Source organism: Juglans regia, unplaced genomic scaffold (assembly GCF_001411555.2).
Source record: "Juglans regia cultivar Chandler unplaced genomic scaffold, Walnut 2.0 Scaffold_689, whole genome shotgun sequence".
Taxonomy (NCBI): Eukaryota; Viridiplantae; Streptophyta; class Magnoliopsida; order Fagales; family Juglandaceae; genus Juglans; species Juglans regia.
Genome location: NW_023361763.1, coordinates 26430 through 51915, shown reverse-complemented (window position 1 = coordinate 51915; position 25486 = coordinate 26430). Strand labels below are relative to the sequence as shown.

Below are 25486 nucleotides of genomic sequence, written 5' to 3'. Positions count from 1 at the left end.
AATATGTTAATACATGTGGCATGTTATTTTGTGAATATATTGTGAGTTATCACTTTTATATGTTGTGATATGGATTTGATATATTGTGATAATAGTATTTAAGTATGATAATTAAATATTTATAATAATAATTAATATATAAGTAATAACAAGCATAAAAGTAACTCTTTAAGAATTATAATAATTAAAATTATTGTATAACCATTGAAATTTAAGTATGATAATTAAATATTTATAATAATAATTAATATATAAGTAATAACAAGCATAAAAGTAACTCTTTAAGAATTATAATAATTAAAATTATTGTATAACCATTGAAATTTAAGTATGATAATTAAATATTTATAATAATAATTAATATATAAGTAATAACAAGCATAAAAGTAACTCTTTAAGAATTATAATAATTAAAATTATTGTATAACCTTTGAAATTTAAGTACGATAATTAAATATTTATAATAATAATTAATATATAAGTAATAACAAGCATAAAAGTAACTCTTTAAGAATTATAATAATTAAAATTATAGTATAACCTTTGAAATTAAGTATAACAATTAAAATTATACTTTAAGAATAATGATCTTGTACACAACGAGGGAATATAATCTTGAAGAAATGTTGAAATTTCAATTTAATTGCTTGACTGTCATAGTCTCTTCGGACTTGAGAGTTGTCAAGGTCGGACAGTTTGTGACGGTTAAGTAATTAGACTAAAATTTAAACATTTCTTCAAGATTATTCTCTCTCGTTGTGTACAAGACACGAAACGTAGGGTCACATAATCTTCCATCCCTCTTTAGTTTAACAATATAACTTTACGATTGTGATTGGTGGGATCTGGGTGGGTCTGTAACATATGTCTTCAAATGTGATTGGTGGGATCTAGGCGGTGGTCGGGTTTCGATACATAGGGATAATCACTTTACGAGTGTCAATACTGCATCTAAATGGTACGAAGATGATCCATTCGTATTGGCTTGTCAAGCTACCCAAGTCTATTACTTGATTGATCCAATGAAAAGTGCTGATGAAGATAGTGGGGAGATAACTTGGCGAGTTGTACAAAAATTTGTTCCTCGAAATATATATGAAGCAGGAACGAGTGCAGATTACGAGAATAGTGGAGATGAAGATGACAATCCGATTGTTGAGGCATACCAGGAAGATGGAGAGGGTATTAACTTGTTTGTTGACCTCGGTGCACTCGAGTTGCTCCCCTTGTGTAGAGATGATGTCCCACCCGTACATCTCGACCCGTCTGTATTAAATGATCATTCAATTCAAGTCAGTTTGGAGGAAGATGAAGAAGACGAGTCAGAAGATGAATACGAATCAGAATCCGGGCATGAGGTGGATAATGATGATGAAGATGTTATTGATGGAGATTCTGAAACAACTATGGAAAATTCATCTGAAGAGTAAAAGTACTAAATATTTTATTTATATAGGTGACTATAAAATATCTTAAATTTTCATAATTTCTTCTAATTAATTTTCTTTGATATAATTAATTATTTTAAAGAATGCCGCCAAAACGACAACGAAGAAATGTGCCTCCGCCAAGTCCAAGTCCTGAATCCATTGAGGACTCCCCACTCGAGGAATCCGTTCCTGAAGATCAAGCTAACACAGAAGAGAACAACAGCCAGTCGACACCTACCAGTAAGGAATAATTATATATATAGTTAATAATTTTTTCTCAATAACTATATAATTATAATTATAGTATATCTATTATTATCATGTAGTTGATGCATCTGCACGTCGCGGTCGTGGCTATACACGTGGAATCTCTCTTGAAAAAAATAGAAGGCACGGTAAACTGAAGGTCACAATTCCTGATAATTCCACTGGAGGAGTGGATGATAGTGCAGCAGCGCTTTCCTCCTATATTGGCACAGTAGTTCGAGCTTATGCTCCATTTTATGTGCGCTCATGGCGAGATGTTCCGAATGAGATTAAGGAGCACATTCGAAGTCGTGTGCTGGTGAGTTTACTTTTCAGTACATTTTTTTCACTTAGATTAATCTATTATATTTTTTACCTGATTCCCTTGTTAGGATGAATTCGACCTCGACTTTAGCCGTAGCGAGGATTTGAGAACCGTGAATGAGTTGATGGCTACACTATTCCGACGTCACAAAGGACGATGTCATGACCACTTCAAGAAGTTTGAGACGTTGGAAGAGGCTGCGCAGTCTCCTTTTCAGCAGATGAAGTTAGATGATTGGAGAAAGTGTTGTGATCTTTTCGCATCTCCAGATTATCAGGTATTTTACATTTATATCTTTAAATTATTTACATTCATATTCGTTTTATACATTATATGTATACATATTACAATTAACATTTTTAATATATTTTGTAGCACTTGAGTTCTACAAATGCACAGAATAGATCCGTTCTGACTGTCCACCATCGTGCCGGTTCAAGGTCATTCCACCGTCTTGCTGAAAAAATGGTAATTAAAAAATTATAGAATTTATTTATTTTCCTGATATTCTTTCTGATAAGTACTAACATTATCTTTTTAAAATTGCTAATATTGTCGCTTTGTTAGAAACGTGATGATCCTGAAAACTTTTCCCTCATTCATGTCTATGCTGCTGCTCACACTAATGAGCATAGTGAGTGGATGGATCCTGTCGCTGCAGATAATTATGTAAGCAGTGTTAATTTTGTTAAATAAATTTTTTATAGAACATTTTAATAGTTTATTTCTTATTTCTATTTCTTTTAATACGTTACTAATTATTTACGATCATTACCTTTTAAATTGCAGAACAAAATGTTGGAGATGCAGTCGACTTCTGCGGAATCCTCTCCTAGTGACATAGACATATTCACCCAAGTGCTCGGGCCGCAGTCTAGTATGGCAAGAGGTTTGGGACGATCTATCAAGCATAAATGTTCATCCTCCTCAACCTCATCGGCTTCACAAATTAATAATCTTACAGCAGATTTAGAAGCTGCACGGCGTGAGAATGAGTATATGAGGTCGAGACAGCAAGAGTTAGAGTCTCTCTTAGAACGACAGTCTCATTTAGAGACGCGTTTGCAGGACCAACAGAGAGACCAGGAGGAAAGAATACGCAGTGAAGTGCAAGAGCAAGTGCAACGAGAGATGATGGTGCAAATGGAGCGTGTTATGTCGTTGCAACAGAATCCCCGTGGGCGAGGGAAAAAGAAGAAATAAATTTTATCAATATTTCTGACTAGTTTCAATATCTAATTTTGTACTTTTATAAGACATTGTTACTTCTTAATTGGGTATGTAATATGATACTATTGGTATTTTGTTTTTAAATTTTATGAAATTAGTATTTCTGATCTGTACGTTCGAATGTAAATAAAAATCGTTCGAACGTTGGTTCACACTGTACCAAACGTTCGAACGTAAATACAATTGAATCGTTCGAACGTTAAACCGACTAACGTTCGAACAAAGAACTTGCATTCGGACGCTCCTTCGTTTACATTCGAAATAACGTCCGAACATTAAACGCGCTACGTTTGAACATTTACGTTTACGTTCGAACAAATATTCGAACGTTTATTGTAATTAACGTTCGGACGCATTAACATGCGAACGTAAATATGATACGTTCGAACGATATACAACAAACGTCAACTTCTCTCATTCGAACGCCAATCGGGTCGGGTATAACGTCCGAACGTTTAATTGTACGTCCGAACGTGATTTTCTGTGACAGTTCATAACCGTCACAAAAAAGGAACGTTCGAACGTTGTACCGAACGGAACACTTCCAACCGTCACTAAAAATATTTTTTGTGACGGTTGAACAGTAAACCGTCACCAAATGTTTTCTGTGACGCACTTTACGTGACGGTCATGGTGACGGTTTCAAACCGTCACCAAATATGTTTAGTGACGGTTTGCCATTTTTTTGTGACAGTTTCTTCTGTCACAAAATACACATTCTGTTGTAGTGTTTATTTGTCCTCTGCTTTCTGATATATTGTTATCTTTCTCATATGAAAGATGCTTATGCTATTTACTTTGTAATGACTACTCTACTAATTCATATGTTATATTTGACAAGCATATGAATTTCTAATTTCTAATTATAATTAATAAAGATGCATGTTATAAATGTTTCTTTGTTCTGCTTTAAATATAAATACTACCAATGACAGTATATTCTCGTTCCTTATAAATAAATTTCTATTTTTTGTTTGCAATTATTTTATTGTTATATCCAAATATTAATGACTTACCTAAATATATATTGTTAATTTGTTATATGATGTGCTTATCCATTTTCGTCTTAATACATAGACCAACTTTTATGATTAAAGGAAGATTTTTCCGGGTTGATCTAGATTAGCATTTCTATTACATGTCTTGCACAAACTCTAACAAAGCAACCGGATATGACGACTACAATGAGAATTTTCAATGTTACAGTTGCAAGAGCATGATTGTGTCGCGGCCATGATAAAAATTTTCTTTCATATTTTGAAATTATATATAGATTCTTACATCAAAATTAGAACGTTCTAAATGTACTAACAAATAATAATCTCCTTGTTAATTTTAGATGTTGAGTATATTTAGAGGTATATGATGATAGCTAGCGAATCTACAGTAGTCGTAACATTGGAAACAATAGCAGAACAAATCATCAATTGCACCACAATGGATCTCTTAGAACATGAAAGCGAGGTAAAATGTGTATCTATAAATCTATTTTTAAAATTTGATACATTACTTATTTATATGTTTTAATTATTACAGGATCGCCTTCCATATTTTCAGAATATAACAGCTCAAATTTCAACTAAAGAATGGATGATCTGGCCTGTTGGACACACAGATAAATAAATACGATCAATTGTGTCAAAACATGCTGAATGTACTTTTTGTTAATGCCGTTCCCGAGACAATAAGTTGAATATGTTAAATATTTCATTTCAAACTTATCACTCTTGTAATACATACTTTAAAAATATCTGTATATAGTTGTAAGTTGGTTCTTGTAAATAATCGTTATATTATAATTTTAAACATTATGCAAATCGTGTGTATAATATGTGTTGTAAACAAAAAAAAGAATATTCTAAAAATATAGACAAATTTCTATCTATTTATAGTTAAAAATTTAAAACATAACAAAATTAGTCAACTAGGCAAACGCTTACTAGTGTGTGAATATATTTATATATATATATATATATATCCGTATGCAATTATTGGAAATATTCATAGGTGCTTTATTTTGATTTTGCCTCCAACGCAATGGATTGAGTAAAATATGTAATATTAATCTTGCAGCTCCAATTATAATTTTGTTATTTTTTTTTTCTTAGGCTTAGATTTTATAATTTTGCCCGTTGGCATATTTTTTCCGTGCAAAAGCTGACTCCTCAAAGGCTGCAGCAACTATTTGATGTGGGATGATTTTTATTTTTTATTTTCCCTTAATTGGCGGGTGTAATTATATAAATTAGTCGTCCTTTCGCCGCATGCATGCACCTGAGCCGAAGGCTCTCTGATCTTTCATTAAACATTTATTTATATAAATGTAATAAGTGGGGTAATTAGTATGTGTCAGCGCCTAAAACACCTATATATATTATATATATATATATAGCTAGAATAATAATAATAAATTAGATACGTAAAAGAAGAAAATATATATAACTGGAACTATTGCAAGAGATTATTTGTAATGATTATTTACGACGATATTAACTATTTTTAATAAAACTATTTCCTACAATTAATTGAATTCATGGGAAATTAAGTATTTATCCGTGATGATATGTTTTTGGGCGCGGGGGGTGGTTTGAAGCAAGCTAAGAATATTTTTTCACAATAACTATGCATGGCAATTGAGCATTTCCCACCAAAAATTCAACAGGGAAAGGATCAGCCAACATGATTAAAAAACATTTTTCACAACAATTTTCCTACCAATGGTATTAGTGTTATTCACTAAGGGCAGGTTTGGGGGTGGGATGTTGGAACCCTAGAGAGGAAATAGAAGACACGAAGAGGAGAAGTGAATTGGGTGAACTGAAGACATACAAAGTGAAGAAGGATCCGGAACTCAAAACAGCAGTGCACAAGGCTTCCTCAAAGCGCACCGTTTGGTTTTAATTGAGAGAAACGCACGTTTTAGATAAAGTAGAGAATTATGTTTAATTGCTTATATGGGTGTAATACGCTGTGTTTTAGTGTTTACACTAAAACGGTAAGTTTTCAATTCTGTCATTTAAGTTACGTGAACAGTGGTCATTTTATGGTTTTTTCCTTAAGTTTGTTATGAGTGGAGTATTTGACAGTGAACCGGGGGAGAGGACAGGGGTCTTTTGATGAGTTTGAAAAGTATTCTGTTGTAGTGGAGGAAGGAATGACCTCGAATTCATTCCATCGTGATTCATAATGCATATCAATATTCCCTCATCTTTCTTGTCTTATTATCATTGTTCATCCCCAACCCAGTAGCACCATTCGGATTCCATTGAGAGCCATAACAAGTGGTATCAATTCTGAGCACCGATCCTGCCAACCTTCACTTCCGCAAATTCAAATCAGAAATTAAAAGTCCATCCACACAGTTCCATTTCAACGCCGGGTGATCTAGAAAGCCATAAACCATACATAACACTACAACCCAGAAACCATCCAAACACACAGCCATTCACAACCCAGAAACCATCCAAACAGACACCCATACACCGTATCCAAAAAAAAGAAATTCAGAAACCAAACCACCATACAAGACCATGGCTGATGCCACAAGATCCAAACACATGCAACAACAAATCGACAGCCTGGAGGAGAACCATCAAGCAACCGAAACCCGCCTCAACTCCATTGATGAAAGACTCGACCAGCTCACCGAAATGGTTCGCACCTTGGTAGCTCACCAAGGAAACATGGCAACGGACCTGCAACACCAACAAGAAAATGATCAGCAACAGCAAAGGGGCCCAAATGTGAGAGGTGTTCGCCTAGACTTTCCTCATTTTAATGGAGACAATCCATCAGCATGGATTTTCAAAGCATCGCAGTACTTTGACTTCCATCAAACTACCCCTGCCCAAAAACTTTTGTTGGCCGCATACCACATGGAAGGGGAAGCTTTGGTATGGTACCAAGAGGCCCTAGACACAGTCCAATTTGTGAGCTGGGAAACCTTGGTGCGTGCTATGTTGGTTCGTTTCGGGCCAACAGCCTACGACGACCCCATGGAGACCGTGACAAGGTTAAAACAAAGCACCACGGTATCAGCCTATAAGGCTAGTTTTGAGGCACTGTCAAATAGAGTTAGGGGCCTATCCGAGCACCATAAGTTGAGTTGCTTTCTTAGTGGGTTAAGGGATGAAATAAGGTTGCCGATTCGCATGTTTAACCCACACAACCTGACTGCAGCGTTTGGGTTAGCCCGAATCCAAGAAGAATACTTCATAAGCACTAAGAAATCTGGTAAGTTGCTGGGAGAGAAGAGCCCTTTTAATTCAAGTAACACTTATACCTCCCATGGTACTAGTGGTACTAGTGGAACTTATAACCAAAAAAACAGTAGCCCTATCAAAAAAGTGTTCTCTACAGCGTGGGATGAAAAGCGAAAAAAATGGTTGTGTTATCATTGTGACGAGAAGTGAAATCCCAATCATGTATGCAAGAATCCAAAAATTTATTTAATACAAGGGATTGAGGAGCAGGAAAACAAGGAAGGACAAGAAGAAACAGATGTTTTACTTGCTGATATCACTATTGATTTGGACTCAAAACAAAAAGGGGTCATTGTAGCACCAGAGATTTCTTTGAATGCGATCACGGGGACTCCTAGTTCAAAAACTATGCGACTTGTTGGGTGGATTGGCAGCTCTCAAGTGGTCCTTTTGGTGGATTCCGGGTCTACTCACAGTTTTTTGGACCCATCTATTGTTCGGCCTGCAAGGTTGTGTGTTGATAAGAGTAAGAAGATCGCTGTCAAGGTTGCAAATGGACAATTGGTGCAAAGTCTAGGCCACTGCAGCAACATTAAGACAAAAATTCAAGGTACTCAATTCAATCATTCTTATTATATTTTAGAACTTGGAGGTTGTGATGTGGTCCTTGGGGTGGATTGGTTGGAAACCCTTGGATCAATTGTGTGGAATTTTGCTGAATTGAATATGAAGTTTGAACATTCGGGTAAGAGGGTGGAGCTATTGGAGCTGAGGTTAAATGACCTTACAATTGACAAAGGGGGAAAAGCCATGTTGGCTTCGATGCATAAGGGAAAGGGTAATATTACAACTGATGGGGGGGGGGGGGGGATATTGAGAAAAGAACAGAGTTGAGGGAAGATATCCAGCACCTACTTAAGAAGTTTTCCCTAGTGTTTGAGGTACCAAAAGGGCTGCCACCTCCAAGATCCCATGACCATAGAATTCCCCTTAAAGAAGGAACTCAACCCATGACAGCTAGATCTTACCGTTATCCCCATTACCAAAAATCTAAAATAGAAAAGATTGTGGTGGAGCTGTTGGAGTCGGGAGTGATAAGGCCTAGCACAAGTCCTTTTTCCTCTCCCGTGCTCTTGGTTCGTAAGGCGGATGGGAGTTGGCGCATGTGCGTTGACTATAGGGCCCTTAACCAAGTGACCATAAAGGACAAATTCCTTATACCCGTGATTGATGAGTTGTTGGACGAATTATATTGATCGGTGGTGTTTTCCAAGCTGGACTTACGATCCGGATACCACCAAATCAGGGTGGTGCCCAAGGACGTGGAAAAAACAGCATTTAAGACTCATGAGGGGCACTACGAATTCCTTGTCATGCATTTTGGGTTAACTAACGCCCCATCAACCTTTCAAGTGAACGATGTTTTCCGACCCTATTTGAGACGATTTGTACTAGTTTTTTTTGACGACATTCTAATATACAGCAAGTGTTGGGCAGATCACATGGAGCACTTGGGAGTAGTATTGGGGGTGCTAAACAAAAATCAGTTATATGCCAAATTGTCAAAATGCCAATTTGGGGTTACCGAGGTGGAGTATTTGGGCCATGTGATTAATGAAAGGGGAGTGATGGCTGATTCTCGTAAAGTAGTTGCCATGTTAGATTGGCCGATACCAACAAGTGTAAAATCCTTGCGGGGTTTCTTGGGATTGACGGGGTACTACCGTAAGTTCATTAAGGGATATGGGACGATTGCTGCCCCATTAACAGATTTATTAAAAAAAATGCTTTTGTTTGGAATGATGAGGCAATGAAAGCTTTTAGTGATCTGAAATCAGCTATGACCCAGCCCCCGGTTCTTAGACTTCCAGATTTTTCAAAGCCCTTTACAATTGAGTGTGACGCAAGCGGGAGGGGAATGGGAGCAGTTTTATTGCAGGCTGGGCAGCCACTCGCTTACATGAGCAAGGCCTTGATGAAAGGTAAGGAACTCCTCCTCTCCACTTATGAGAATGAGCTCTTAGCCTTAGTGACGACTGTGAGGAAGTGGAGGCCCTACATCTTAGGGCAGTCGTTTGTAGTTAAAACGGACCAGCAGGCCCTTAAATTTCTGTTAGAGCAAAGGGTGGGGACCATAGCCCAACAAAAATGAGTGAGTAAATTAATGGGTTATGATTTTACAATTGTGTACAAACAAGGGAAGGAAAATATTGTGGCGGATGCTTTATCCAGAAAAGAAGAAAGGGATGAGTGTAATGGGGGATCCTTGGCCATGATATCTTTTCCAACACCCGAATGGGTAGAAGAACTCAAAAGAAGCTATGAGGGGTCAAGGGAATTAAGCGAGGTTATAAAAAATCTCCGGGATGGCATGATCCCTATTAAGAGTTACAAATTACAGCAAGGTTTAATTATAAAAAAAGGGAGAATTGTTCTTGCTGCAGATTCTGATTTCAAGGGTAAGGTGCTACAACATATTCATGATCATCCTTTAGGGGGGCATTCGGGATATTTGAAGACCTACCAACGGGCAAAAAGGGATTTCTATTGGAAAGGAATGAAGAAGGACATAAAAAAATGGGTACGGGAGTGTGAAATCTGTCAAACCGTGAAGTACAAGACAACACCCCCTGCTGGTTTATTACAGCCTCTACCCATACCTCAACAAGCATGGACCGATGTCTCTATGGATTTTATAGAAGGGCTACCAATGTCAAGTGGGTTTACAGTGATATTAGTTGTGGTTGATAGGTTCACTAAATTTGGACACTTCATACCCCTATCTCACCCATATACAGCATCTATGGTGGCCCATCTATGGTGGCCCATATACAGCATCATACCCCTGTGTTTCTAAGTTCTTTTTGGCAAGCCTTCTTTTCTCTACAAGGCTCAACCTTGAACCACAGTTCTGCCTACCACCCCCAGTCTGAAGGACAAACCGAAGCTTTAAACAAGTGTCTGGAAGCTTATCTCAGATGCTATGCTGGAGTTAAGCCCCAGAGATGGTCACAGTGGTTGCCCTTTGCAGAATGGTGGTATAATACCACCTACCATACAGCCACCAAAATGACACCGTTTCAAGCACTGTAAGGCTACCCACCACCCCAGTTATTATCCTATATACCCGGGACATCCTCAAACCAGACCGTGGACCAGACACTCCAGAACAGAGATCAAATTCTAAAGCTATTAAAGGAAAATCTTGAAAGCGCACGAGACAGGTTGAAAATACATGCTGATAAACACAGAACCGAGAGAAAATTCGAAGAGGGGGATTGGGTATACCTCCGATTGCAGCCGTACCGCCAAAAATCAGTGATCCACTGCCGCAATATGAAGCTCTCCCCCCGCTATTATGGGCCTTTCCAAGTGGAAAAGAAAATAGGGGAGGTCGCGTACCGTCTCAAGCTGCCAGAATCATCTCGGATCCACCCCACATTCCACGTTTCATGTCTAAAAAAGAAGGTGGGGGATTTGGTTCAGCCCTTAGTGACTCTACCACCTGTCGACAGGAACGGGGAAGTGCGGCCTGAGCCCGAATCAGTTGCAGATCGACGGATGAAGAAAGAAGGGAACCGATGCATCACTGAGATATTGGTGAAATGGAAGGGATTAACCGAAGAGGAGAACACGTGGGAGAAGTTGTGGAAACTTTAGCAGCTCTATCCCCACCTTGTGGGCAAGGTGCTCTAAAGAAGGGGGAAATTGTTGGAACCCTAGAGAGGAAATAGAAGACACGAAGTGGAGAAGTGAACTGGGTGAACTGAAGACATACGAAGTGAAGAAGGATCCGGAACTCAAAACGGCAGTGCACAAGGCTTCCTCAAAGCGCACCGTTTGGGTTTAATTGAGAGAAACGCATGTTTTAGATAAAGTAGAGAATTATGTTTAATTGCTTATCTGGGTGTAATACGCAGCGTTTTAGTGTTTACACTAAAACGGTGCGTTTTCAATTCTGTCATTTAAGTTACGTGAACAGTGGTCAATTTATGGTTTTTTCCTTAAATTTGTTATGAGTGGAGTATTTGACAGTGAACCGGGGGAGAGGACAGGGGTCTTTTGATGAGTTTGAAAAGTATTCTGTTGTAGTGGAGGAAGGAATGACCTCGAATTCATTCCATCGTGATTCATAATGCATATCAATATTCCCTCATCTTTCTTGTCTTATTATCATTGTTCATCCCCAACCCAGTAGCACCATTCGGATTCCATTGAGAGCCATAACATGGGATGAGATACAAAATTCTCATATCATTTCATCTCATCATTACATATTTTTTCAAATTCACATACAAAATATAATAAACAATTTAACTTTTTCTAATTTCAATTCAACTTTTTCAAATCTCAATGCAATAATAGTACTAAAATATAATATTTTAAATATTAAAATAAAATATAAAATTCTCGTCTCACCCTCCCAACCTACCCTAATACTTACCAGATTCTCTCGTGAAAATGATTTTATTACCACGAGCTGTAAAGAAATTAAATTGACTTTTACCACGAGTGGTGGAAAGCTCTTGCCATAGAATGTACCGTAGAGAATCACATGTATTTATCATGAATTAGAGTACTATTCATGGGATATAATTTTTTTGCGACGACTTGTATCCCACAAGACTTTCAAGGAGGAAATGTATGGAAACAACCTTTTTTCCATAAAAAATATATTTTTTTTTCACCAATCTCATTCTTAAGATGACATGATATTTCTTGTAGGGAGGTGCAAGGTACGTAAGGTTGTCATTTTCAAAATGCATGTAGACTTGGAATATCCAATGGCGGTTGGAAAACTGATTGATTCAATTTGGTTAATATTAACGACAAAAGCCGTTCAACGCAATAATATTCTAAGATATTATTTGATCAGTTGCTCAAGTTCTGGTAAATACACAAAATCACAAGTACTTTATACAATGATAACGACGCGATCGAGAATTGTATGATGACACGTGCATTTATATCTTAAGGTGTAACCACTTTTTGGTAAACATATATATAATTATAAACCCTTTGATCAACAAATGATGATCATATTCGATCATCAAGGCCAATTTCGAGCCTGAGAGACTATTTTGAACTTAAAGAGATCTATTCTAAAATCACGAGTCTATTTTTTCATAATTTGAAGATGATCTAATGTGCGTGCGTGCCTAGCTAATATAATAAGATGCACCGCCATCGTGAATGCATGCATGTGTACCATATACGAATGATATGTTCCAACACGGTAACCTGGGACCATTCGTATTATATATACATCTATAAACCCACGTTACCCACCGAAACGATTCGAAGTTCAAACCCTTCCCCCATTCCTCTGACATGCATGCACGTACATACTTAGCTGCTGACAGCAATATCATCTTAAATAATTCTCGACCGACGAACAAAAGAGAGTTACGGCAATATTCTGGTAACGAGGAAATTACAAGCAGCTAATTGCCAAAACGGAAACGTGCATGAACGCGACCTAAGCTAATTATGATAAACACAGTTTTTTTTTTTCCTTAAGAAAAAGAGAGTCGGGGCGACCAATATAGCAATCATATCTGGATATGATCATTGGAGCCCCTCTCCACTGCGAAATATCTGATTTGAGCCATAGCTACTGTCCCAAGGGTGAGTCCGTCACCGCAACACCCTCAAAATATCCACCTAGTCCAAAACCCATATCATAGCCCAAAAGTCAGGTTTTACTACTACAAGTGGTTTTAACTTATGTCACTCCTTACCTCAAAATCATGAAATAGTACTTGTTCGTACCAACTAGGCTATCACGGTCCAATATATATATATATATATATATATATATATATATATATATATATAAAATGAGAAATGATAGTTGCAATCATGAATATATAAGCGCCACGTAATTATTTTGAAAAAAGTAAAAAAACATTCGGGGACTCACATGAAAAAAAAAATAGTAGATTCTACTCTTTTTCGTAACGACTGTACGACATTTACACACTCCACAACTATATGTAACATTATTCATATATATATTTTTCATATATATATATATATATATATATATATATATGCAAGAATGGCCTCATAGCGTGACCGATTCTCCAAATTATAACAAAATGTGGATTTGAAACCCACCTCTTATATATTGCATAAAATTTGCAGTAGGCAATTATTATGCAGTCGCATACAAGATCTTCGATCGTAACTTGGAAATTAACTGAGGCTCGGATATTGAGGTTGACTTTTGAAATAAATATGAAAAGCAACGTATAAGATAAGGATCACCGATTCACCATGTCTGATTTGTTCCAGCGATTGACTATTAATATTATTCGCACATGTAAATCGACTGATATCATGATCAGTACAAAACGATATGCATAAATTAATTCTCAATTTGTGCTCCAGTACTCTTTAAACTCTCCAATTCTTTATAAAAGGGTGTCTCTTTTTCCTCGTAATCTTCAAAGCAGATTACTCCAAGCCTTCACCCTTTCCATTTTCCAAAGGAGAACATATTGGCCTACGCGTGAAAAGCAATGGAACCGCAAAAACTTACCCATGACCATGAATGGGTCATACATATAAGTCGAGCCCTAGAAGCAGGCCTCGTAGAGGACGATGAACCAGCTCCCACTAGCATATTCAGCGTACCCAAAACCCTAATGTCTATCAAACCAGAAACATACACGCCACAGCTTGTATCCCTCGGCCCATACCACCACCAGCGGCTTGAACTCTTGGAAATGGAGCACTCCAAGCTTGCTTCAGCTATGAGAGTGCAAAAGCACATCAAAGAAGTCAAATTTCGTGATTTGGTTAACCGCATTGTGGAAAGTGATTGCATCATTCGAGCTTGCTACCATCGATTCTTGGTGTTTGACCCAGAAACACTCGCATGGATATTTGCCATTGATGCTGCCTTCATATTGGAGTGCCTCCAAACCTATTCTTCCATAACAAACCGAGGCTCACTTTTGCGAATATCTTCTAAAATGGCCCAGTTGATCGACTACGCTAGGAAGAAAACCACACATGACCATGCAATACTCAGGGATATCATCATGCTGGAAAATCAGATCCCTCTCTTTTTGCTTAAAGAAGTCCACCACGCATTTTATTATTACGAAGATCGTGACGAAGTATTAGCCGACATGCTGTTGGGTTTTTGCAAAGATTTATCACCCATCAAGTACGTTAATGATCAACAAAATTTCAGGGAAGAATGTTTCGCGAGAGCCCATTTGCTAGATCTTCTATACTACATGGTAATTGAGCCAAACTTGCAACTTTCAACTGATTGTGAGCAGGAAAAGCCAGAAGAGGATAAAGAGATTGGTTGGTCTAGAAAAGCCTGGAAATTAATCTTGAAATCGCTATGGTATATTTATTTTACCCCGCTCCTCCTTCTTAGCAGAATTTTCAAGTCGAAAGTAGTCACACTCATACTAACAATATCATCCACAATAATCTCGACTTTTGCGAATCAAGGAAGCAAGAGTGCTACTGCTATAACCGATTTAATATCGACCGCAGAGAACGTGGCTCAAAATTTGGAAAGCCCATCTAGTTATGACGACGGGAAAGACGAAAGTCCTTTAGTCGAAGAGATTGCAATCCCAAGTGTGACTGAGCTTCATAAAATTGGTGTCAAATTTCGTCCAGCAAAGGGTGGATTGAGAAGCATTAAATTTGACAAGTCTTCTGGCTCATTTTACCTTCCAGTTATTCACTTAGATGATAACTCCGAGGTGGTGCTAAGGAACCTTGTGGCCTACGAGGCATGTATTGTCCCTGAGGTGATGGCTTTTACACGTTATACGGAGTTGATGAATGGAATAATTGATACAGAGGAGGATGTGAGCATTCTTCGTAACGCAGGGATCATCATGAACCGCCTCAAAAGTGATGCAGAAGTGGCAACACTTTGGAATTGGATGACGAAGTCTGTGAGAGTAACAAAAGTTCCAGTTCTTGACAAGGCCATTGAAGACGCGAATACTTATTTTTCGAAGAGTTGGAAAGTGAGCATGAACCTAAACATGAAGAATTATATCTTTTCTTGGTGGCCATGTCTTACCTTTTTGGCGGCGAATATTCTAATATTGCTATCCATGGTGCAAACAGCCTGTTCTATATACACTTGCTCTAAATGGATGCAAGCCCTGTGAACATTCGTACTTTTTCTTGCCATACGATTTTATAATTTATTGACCGATCGATATGTCGACAGCACTTATATATATACGTTAATAGATTGTTTAAGTATATTCTTTGATACATAATTCTTTAATATTGTAATCAATGTCAAGGCATTCTTAATTTAATCTATAGACAATTTCGTGTCATATTTTATTTTGAAAATTCAGTTTATCAAATATATATTCAACCACTGAAAGCATTCTGCATGGCGGCGTACGTGAAATTTCCCGTAAAATAGAATATGGGGGAACTTGGGCATATAAAATTTCGGAGGAAATTCCTTTCCTCGCTCGAGCACTCAGTAAGTGCGAGGAAATTAGGAATTTCTTTATATAACAAACAAGATGGTGTTTTAAACTAAAAAAAGTAGAACATGATGGTAACAGCTAGATTTGGATAATGATATTGATTCTCCTGATCACCTCAAGGCAACCGTAAGAAAAAGTTCAAAACAGTACGAAAGCGTGCGACTATGCATGAGTACGTGGTTCCCTTGCATTTTTTTGTTAAAGCGAGGAGACTATTTAAGTGGAAGGGATGGTTACGAGGAAATCTTCCACCAAACAGTATTTTTATTTAATTAATACGTGATTTATCATTTCTACCGTTCTATCTATTTAAGGTTGTGTTTTGACGCTAAATTGAATTGAGTTGAACTGATCAGATGATAAAAAATAATTAAAATATTATTATTATTTTAAATTTTAAAAAAATTAAATTATTTATTATATTTTATATTCGAATTTAAAAAAATTATAATAATAAATTTAGATGAGTTTGAGATCCATACTAACTAAAATACACATATCTAAACATTTAAAAATTAAAAAAAAATAACAAATTACATATTAATTAAATATAAATGTATGGTAAAAAGTTTTTATATAGAATTCTTTTAAGGGATATTATCGCACCATCTTACGATGGATGATCAGTGGGTTGGAGGATAACGATTATTGATTTGTCCTTCCAAGGAGGTTTTTATCTTAAAAAAATATGCTTTGACTACGTACATATAAATCTTATAAAACAAACCCACAAATATACTCTTTGACCCTTTGAAAACCCTAACAGAAACTAAAAGTAGCTTTTACTTCTTTCCCCACCACCTTGAGAGCAAATAAAAAGACAAAAAATGTTGATAATTTTCAATTACAGTACTACTTGTTCATTTTTTATTTTATTATTTTATTTTATTAAAAATGTAAAGGAATATTAATAAAGTAGTAATGGAAGCTGCTATGTGTTGGGAGCCTCCAATTTAACAATTAAATTTTATTAAATGATTGTGGTAATGTAAACTCACTGCCGCCACGTCATCAACCAAAAAAATGATTGTGTATTATATATATATACACACACTAGTAAATGCTGCACATTTGCCCAGTTGACCAATTTTATTATGTTTTAAATTTTTAATTATAAATAGATAGAAATTTATCTATATTTTTAGAATTTTTTTCCTATTTATAACACATATTATACACACGATTTGCATAATATTTATAACTATAATACAACGATTTACAATAATTAAGTCACAACTATGTATAGATATTTTTAAAATATATATTACAAGAGCGATAAATTTGAAAGGAGATATTTAAAACATTCAACTTACTGTCTCGGAAACGGTATTAACAGAGAATACATTCAGCTTATTTTGATGCAATTGGCCGTATTCATTAACAAAGAGTACATTCAGCATTTTTGATACTGCAGATATGCTGTGGCAAGTAGACTATAATCTGGCCGGAAAAATATCAGTTGGCACGACAAATGTGGTTGTGTTAGGTTCGAAAGAAGAAAGTAATGATTTTCTTATGGGAGAAGATAAAACTATCACGGGAGAGAGTGTTGATTTCTCAAATCACAACTGCGACTCACAGGGAGAGGAAGTTCTCAGATGGGGAAGATAATATTTAGAGTCCAGCTACGGGTATCGAGTTTGGGATCTAAAAATTATCTCGAAAAGAGTAAATTTTTTTTCTTTTTTTTTCCATGTATTTTTTTAATTATTATATATATATTTTTAAAAAAAATATTTTACAACATTATTAAAAAAATATTTTTTTAATCATTCGATAAAAAAAACAAATCCCATTTGAGATTTTTTTTTATCCCAAATTCGAGATTCATAGCATTTGTGTAAGATTTGACTACTGAACTGGAATGTAAGTTGATCGAATATGCCACATCAGCCTTCGTGTAGTGTGTGATAAGAAAGACTGGGGCTACTCTGCTGCCCCACTCTTACCGTTGGGCTTACCGCCCAATGGTTTTTGTCCTTTTTTTCACATTTTTTAATCTATTTTAATATTTTAAAAAAAATAAAAAAAAATACATCAATACATTTAAAATTACTTCTTTAATCATTAAGTAAAAAAAAAATTGATCAATAATCAAATAAAATGATCAAAATGAAAGGATAAAGTAATTTTATTGGATAAGAAAACCGGATTAAAATAGAATTTTTCTATGAGTTGTTTACAATTAGGCTATGTTTGGGTACCAAACATTTTTCAACACTTTCCAAGTATTCTCGTATTTTTAAAAATATTTCACATGCCAAACAACTTAAAATACTCTCAATGGGACCCACAAACCCACTTCAATCTCTACTCATAACTATTCACAAATATTCTATAATACCTATCACTATTATATATAAATAAATAAATAAAATCACTATAATATTTATCACTATTAAATAAATAAAAAAAATCACTATAATATATAAATAAAAAATATTTATCACTATGATATATAAATAAAAAATAAAATCACTATAATATTATCACTATTAAATGTAAATAAAAAAATCATTATAATATATAAATAATAAAAAATCACTATAATATATAAATAAAAAATATTTATCACTATTATATATAAATAAAAAATAAAATCACTATAATATATAAATAAAAAATAAAATCACTATAATATATAAATAAAAAATAAAATCACTATAATATATAAATAAAAAATATTTATCACTATTATATATAAATAAAAAATAAAATAATTATAATATATAAATAAAAAATAAAATCACTATAATATATAAATAAAAAATAAAATCACTATAATATATAAATAAAAAATATTTATCACTATAATATATAAATAAAAAATAAAATCACTATAATATATAAATAAAAAATAAAATCACTATAATATATAAATAAAAAATAAAATCACTATAATATTTATCACTATTAAATATAAATAAAAAAATCATTATAATATATAAATAATAAAAAAATCACTATAATATATAAATAAAAAATATTTATCACTATTATATATAAATAAAAAATAAAATCACTATAATATATAAATAAAAAATATTTATCACTATTATATATAAATAAAAAATAAAATCACTATAATATATAAATAAAAAATAAAATCGCTATAATATATAAATATAAAATAAAATCACTATAATATATAAATAAAAAATAAAATTGCTATAATATTTATCACTATTAAATATAAAAAAAATCATTATAATATATAAATAAATAAAAATCACTATAATATATAAATAAAAAAAGTATTTATCACTATTATATATAAATAAAAAATAAAATTATAATATATAAATAAAAAATAAAATCACTATAATATATAAATAAAAAATAAAATCACTATAATATTTATCACTATTAAATATAAATAAAAAATAAAATCATTATAATATATAAATAAAAAATAAAATCACTATAATATATAAATAAAAAATAAAATCACTAAAATATATAAATAAAAAATAAAATCACTATTATATATAAATAAAAAATAAACTACTATAATATTTATCACTATTATATATAGATTGAAAATAAAATCACTATAATATATAAATAAAAAATAACATTACTATAATATTTATAACTATTATATATATATATAAATAAAATTATTATAATATTTATCACAATTATATATAAATTAAAAATAAAATCATTATACTATTTATCATTATTATATATAAAAGTAAAATAAAATCACTATAATTTTTATTAATATTAAAAAATCACTATAATAAAATCATTATAATATTTATTACTAAAAATAAAATTACTATAATATTTATGGGACTTACATATTTTTCAACTACCTACTCAAAAGTTAACAACTCAACATACTTCAAACATTCAAACAATTCAAAATATTTTCAATAGGACCCACAAATTCATTTCAATCTTTACTCATAACTATTTATAAATATTCTCAATACTTTTCAATACTTTTTAACACTCAAACGTACCCTTAGCCTAGCTAAAAGGAGCAGGTGTAGTTCCGAGAAATGGACTAGGGCCTCAAAAGACTCGAAATCTGTACTTTTGGTAGTGGTTTATGGTTATTAAGTATGCACACGTTCTTCGAACTTTCATGATGTTTCATCATTTGTATCTTTATATATAATTCTCTAACGTACTTAAAATAAAAATAAAAAACTTATAATTATAAATAGATTTTATAAAAATAATTTTATAAATTAATATAAATTAATATTAATATAGGATTTATTTTATAATAAAAATAATTTTATAATTTAATATATGACATTATATTAATTTATAAATTTATTTTTATAATTTTGTTATAACTAAATCATTTATTTATTTTGAGTTAATTCATTATAATTCATAAATAGTTTATTACTATTTTATTAAGGGACGTGTTACGTCCACCGCTCCCAGCTCTTACTGTTAGGCAAAATTTTTTTTTTTTACTTTTCTTACATGTATTTTTTAATATTTTTTAAAAAAATAAAAAAATTATAATATTATTAAAAAATACTTTCTTAATTATTAAGTAAAAAAAATAAAAAATCACAACAGTAAAAATGAGTGGTAGAAATGAGCGGTAAGAGTAACATTTTCCTTTTATTAATTACTAATGTATTTGATTTTTATTGGGAATAATTTGCTATATTCTTCGAGCCAAATCGTCATGGCATTTCATTTCCTTTCCGAGCAAAATGGTTGTGCATTAGTGCACTCACAATGGTTTTGCAAAATCCATTTTTATATAAAATTTGAAGAAAAGTAGTTTGAAATTACGTCCATCGGATCCTTTATTTTCAAATATATTTTACGTTTTACTATAATGTTTAGTTAAATGTAAAGTGAACTGTTTATAAATGTAAAAATAATTTATTTATTTATTATCTTTTCATGTATTTTATTTCTCATAATAGTTTCTCTCTCTTTGTATTTTTTTTCTAATAAATTATAAAATAATATAATATAAAGAAAAAATAGATAAATTGATGAATGATATATTATAAAAATTAATATGTAAAATAAAAAAATTAAATTTTAATGATATATTTTAAAGAATAAGATAAACCATGAGTGCGCTTATAAAGTTCTCCTTCATCTCCGACACTGAAGTTGACACCACAAGCCTTATATCGTTACAGTTGATGGCCTTTTGGCTTTAACCAGTACAGGCTGAACAGTTTGCACATGATGATCTACTTCCTCACCCACAATTAAATTGGCCATTTCGCGACTGCAGATGGCGTCACCCAATGTCAAAACAAATGTAGAATAATCTGAAGAGAAAATCGTGGCCAGGGAGTGATCAGAAATGCATCTGAGAAGCAACGCTAGCTATATATCCATGCACAGTATCTTTCCAATGGACGAAGGTACTTTAAATAAATTAGCCGTTGGTAAATCCCAGAGGGTTTTTAAGTTCTGGGTGGACGTTTCTGCGATCAGATCATCTGCATGCGTGATTGGATGAAGATACGTACCAATACGAATTATTCAAAACATTACTACTTCAGTGTACTGTGTACCCATCGGCAAGTTTGAAAAATGAGATAAGAATTTTATATTTTATTTTAAAGTTTAAAATATTATATTTTAATATTATTATTATTTTAAAATTTAAAAAAAAATATATTAAAATTTAAAAAAATTAAATTATTTATTATATTTTATATAAAAATTTTAAAAAAATATAATAATAAAATAAGATAAGATAAAAATTTTATATTTTATTTTGATTATCAAACCTGCACTAATTGTTTTTGTATTTATGGACTTCTTACCACATGGGTATTTCCGTACACATATTCCAAATTTAAAAATGCTGTTACGCGAAAGAGCTAGGAAGCAACCCTTTCCTGACGTCGACTGGCCAACCCGTGAAAAAGATTGTACTTATCCTCCTGCTCAGTTGGGTCTGGACAAAGAAAGCCTGCATCCATGACTCTTTTTGTCTGTATGTATTGAATTTTAGCAACAGTGGAATCAGGAACGAGAACCAAAAACTCCTCTCTCTCACACACATACAGCTTTTGAATCCACGACAAGTCACCATCATTGCAAAAATTCAAGAATTCCGAAGAGATGAAAAGCCGACTGTCTTCGTTTGATGAAGGAGAGGAAGATGAGTATGGGTTATCGAAAATGGTTCATTGTTGGTGGCGTTCAGCTGCCAAGTTTGATGAATGTGTCAAGCTCAAGTTTGACCTCCCAAATGTCTCAAGCCTAACACCTAGGCTTAAAGTGCTAAGGGAGATGGAAAGGTTGGCTTTGGTTGCACCTGACGGGCTGAACGAGCTTCGGCACAAGCTTTTCACGTATCGTTCTGGTGATTTTTGGGTGCCTACGGGGGGGATCAACAAGGAAGACATGGACATTCCTCCAACTATTACAATTCTCTTGCTGGGTTTTACTGGTTCAGGCAAAAGCTCACTCGTGAACCTTATGTACAGTGTTCTTGGGCGCTCTGGTCTTATACCATTCGTTGAAACATCACTAGGTAAGCCACTGCTTTATAAGTTCTAGTTTTGCTTGTGGTATGCCATTTTTGTGCCCAAAAAGTACTCAAAGATGTTTGAATTGTACTGATTCAAGATAACGGATCATTGAAGTAGTATTCTGTTTTCTGTTGCAGGGAGATCTTCCGATTTCACCTCTATGCTTATGAAAGAGCATAATGTGTTGAGGTCTATGCAAAGCGGGTTTTGTGTGTATGATTCAAGGGGCTTTAATTATGATGAAATGGGTGAGAATCTTGAAGAATTGTCGAGTTGGATGACTGATGGTGTTCATCATAATCAGCTATGCTTGAGGTTGGGAGATGGTGCATTGAACAATGATGATATGGAAAATCACTCCATGACTTCATCTTCAAGATTCCTCAAAAGGAGAGTGAACTATGCAATGGTGGTGGCTAATATAGCAGAGATCTATGGAGCTTCAAAAGCAGGTGATTTCAAGCCACTGGAGGCCATCAGAGAACTCTTGTGCTGTCCTGTTCTTAAAAAAACCAGTAAGACCTCTATAATTTTAAAGTTCGTTTATTTTTTCTACTTCTGTCTCAAGTATGCAACCTAGCAAGATTTTTTGACCACCTAAATTGGTTCCATATGATTAAACATCGTAATAATTATGATATTGAAGTGCAGAACTCATTTTCACAGCAAACATTATAATCTGAAGCACTATTCAATGAGCACAACAGGAGACCTACTCTGTAAAACATAATTATCAAAGTGATTCACTGAAGTTTCTTCTAAACTTTATTGATGACAAAAATATTTTTACCATCTGATCCTTAGCCTTTCTTAAAGTAATTGATTTTCCACTAAGTCAGGACTCGGGGTGTTCATTTTGAAGGTCATATCATCTTGGACAGACGACCTACCATTGGCCTGGCCAGTTGAAATACACATTTGCTAACTGATAATGTTGTCTCTATTGCTTAGAAACTTTTGCGTTTGAATCTGTTAAACACTTTATTATTCTTTTAGGGGGAAAATCTTGTAACTGTGGCATATCTGCTAGGGTAATGAGCAATAGATTCTCATATCAGTGATATAATAAGTGTTGGATCAATTGGGGCTGCAGATGAGAACCCTCTACTGATCTTAACACACGGAGACATGTTATCGACAGAGGAGAGGATCGAGGGCCGGCTAAAGATATGTGAATGGCTAGGTGTGTCAGAGACAACTGGGGTGTATGATATTGTGTGCCTCACACAATATGGATATCTTGCAGAAGAATCAGACCCTGTCACAGCCTATGCCTTATCTGAAGCTGTTTATAGAGCGTTGCTTGTATCGGATAGGGGTCACTTTCCGAAGAAAGATATGTGGGACTGGGCAGTGCTCATATTGTCGTGGCTAATGTGCTTCTTTGCAACTTTCTTCGCTTTCCTGGCTGATGTTTGCTCCAAACTCGGGCAGAGGAATAAACTGTTGTGAATGATATTGGTGTCTAGTAGGAAGTATTCGTTGGTGTTTGATAGACTGATGCGTCTTTCGCTGTTTGGTGTTTGCATTGCTGACTAGGTGAGTTTTGAGATTGGCTAACTCAATGACTTTATGTGTAAATGTAACATTCTAGCACAAAATATAGTCTAACTTAGCTTCTCTTTGATCCCAAGAGTCAATAACTTCAATTCGTGTTGCTAGTAATGAAATAACCAAGGCTATTCTTGTATTTGAATTTAAATGGTGAGGCTGTTCATGCCAACATTACTCTCCCTCTCTCTCTCTCTCATTTTAAATGTCTACTTGAGTTCTTGTTTAAAGTTAGGGATGACAAATCGTATTTTCGGGTCGTGTCAAGTCATGAACATTCGACTATATAGGTCAACCCGAATCCAACATGTTAAACTAAACGTGTCAAACTTCTAAACTCTAACTCAACCCATTTAGGTTGTGTTTGGTTGTAAGACTCAACTGAGCTCAATCTAATTTTAAGCTGAGTCTAACATCTAAACACCTAACTATGAAATTACTAAATACACCTCAACTCAAAACCTCCTTACACGTGAGACCCACAACATTTTTCAACTTAACACATATTTATACGTGGGATCCACAATCTTTTTTAACTTTCCATAAAAAGTACTAAATTCATCTTAACATCCAAATACACTTTAAACTCAGTTTAGATTGGCCTCACATAACTCCTCCACTATTCAACTCACTACAATTTATAAAGAATTGAATTCAGCTCAACATCCAAACACAGCCTTAGATAACGGGTTGTGTTGTGTCATTCATTTTGACCCGTTTAATAATTAATTATAAATATTTTAACACAATACGCCTCATTTAAATCCGTTTATTTCATGTAAATGGATTGAACTAAAACGCATAACTCATTTGACCTGATTAACATAATTTTACATAAAATCTAAAATTTATATTTATTAATAACCACAATATCTTAAAAAATATATCAATATTTTTAAAATTTTAACATATAATAAAACTAACATTACAATCCATATAATAACAAATATGAGCATAGGTCTAAAAATTACAATTCCAACAATAAAAAATAGTAAAAACATAAGCATAATGAGAAATATTAATATTACAACTTAATAATAATAAAATTTTAATTTTGAAAAAAATTATAAATTAGTCAAAACGAGTTGATTTCGTGTTAAGCAGGTTAACCCGTTATTGACCCGTTTATAAATCGTGTCTTAATGGGTCAACCCTTTTTGACCTGAACCTGTTAATACCAAACTCAAACTTGCTAATTTCGTGTCGTGTTCTTGTTGGGTTCACGGGTTGTATCATATTCTGACACCCCTATTTAAAGTCTAAACTTTAGAGTAAGAGAGACTAGTATATTAAGAATTTCTACAATAAGATTTTCTATAATTTTCTAACAAAACACTTTCTCTTTAATTTTAAGGTCCACATTTTCTAAGGGTAACATTTAATATAGTGGGGTTCAAGTTAGGGCTACTCATCCGGCCCACCCCCACATAGGCCCGGGTGGGCAATCCGCCCTGCCTAAGCGAACAGGTGGGCAAGCATTTTAATATAAGTTGTGGCAGGTGCCGTTAACCACCTACCCATA

At 33.8% G+C, this 25486-nt stretch overlaps 2 protein-coding genes across 2 annotated transcripts; both read left to right on the top strand.

The window, feature by feature from the left end:
- Positions 1-13957: 13957 nt before the first annotated feature.
- LOC118346117 (putative UPF0481 protein At3g02645) lies at positions 13958-15589 on the top strand. Its single transcript, XM_035687136.1, has one exon. The coding sequence runs from the start codon at positions 13958-13960 to the stop codon at positions 15587-15589; it is 1632 nt and encodes a 543-aa protein (XP_035543029.1).
- Positions 15590-21879: 6290 nt separating this feature from the next.
- On the top strand, positions 21880-24140 carry LOC109003785. Its single transcript, XM_018982079.2, has 3 exons — positions 21880-22415; positions 22551-22928; positions 23507-24140. Exons 1-3 carry the CDS (start codon positions 22001-22003, stop codon positions 23863-23865), a joined length of 1152 nt encoding a protein of 383 aa, XP_018837624.2. The 5' UTR covers positions 21880-22000; the 3' UTR covers positions 23866-24140.
- Positions 24141-25486: the final 1346 nt, after the last annotated feature.

Coding starts and splice junctions, on each gene's coding strand:
- LOC109003785 (XM_018982079.2), top strand. CDS start 22,001: ATGAAAAGCCGACTGTCTTCGTTTGATGAAGGAGAGGAAGATGAGTAT. Junction 22,416..22,550: donor ATTCGTTGAAACATCACTAG/GTAAGCCACTGC, acceptor TTTCTGTTGCAG/GGAGATCTTCCGATTTCACC. Junction 22,929..23,506: donor TCCTGTTCTTAAAAAAACCA/GTAAGACCTCTA, acceptor TTGGGGCTGCAG/ATGAGAACCCTCTACTGATC.
- LOC118346117 (XM_035687136.1), top strand. CDS start 13,958: ATGGAACCGCAAAAACTTACCCATGACCATGAATGGGTCATACATATA.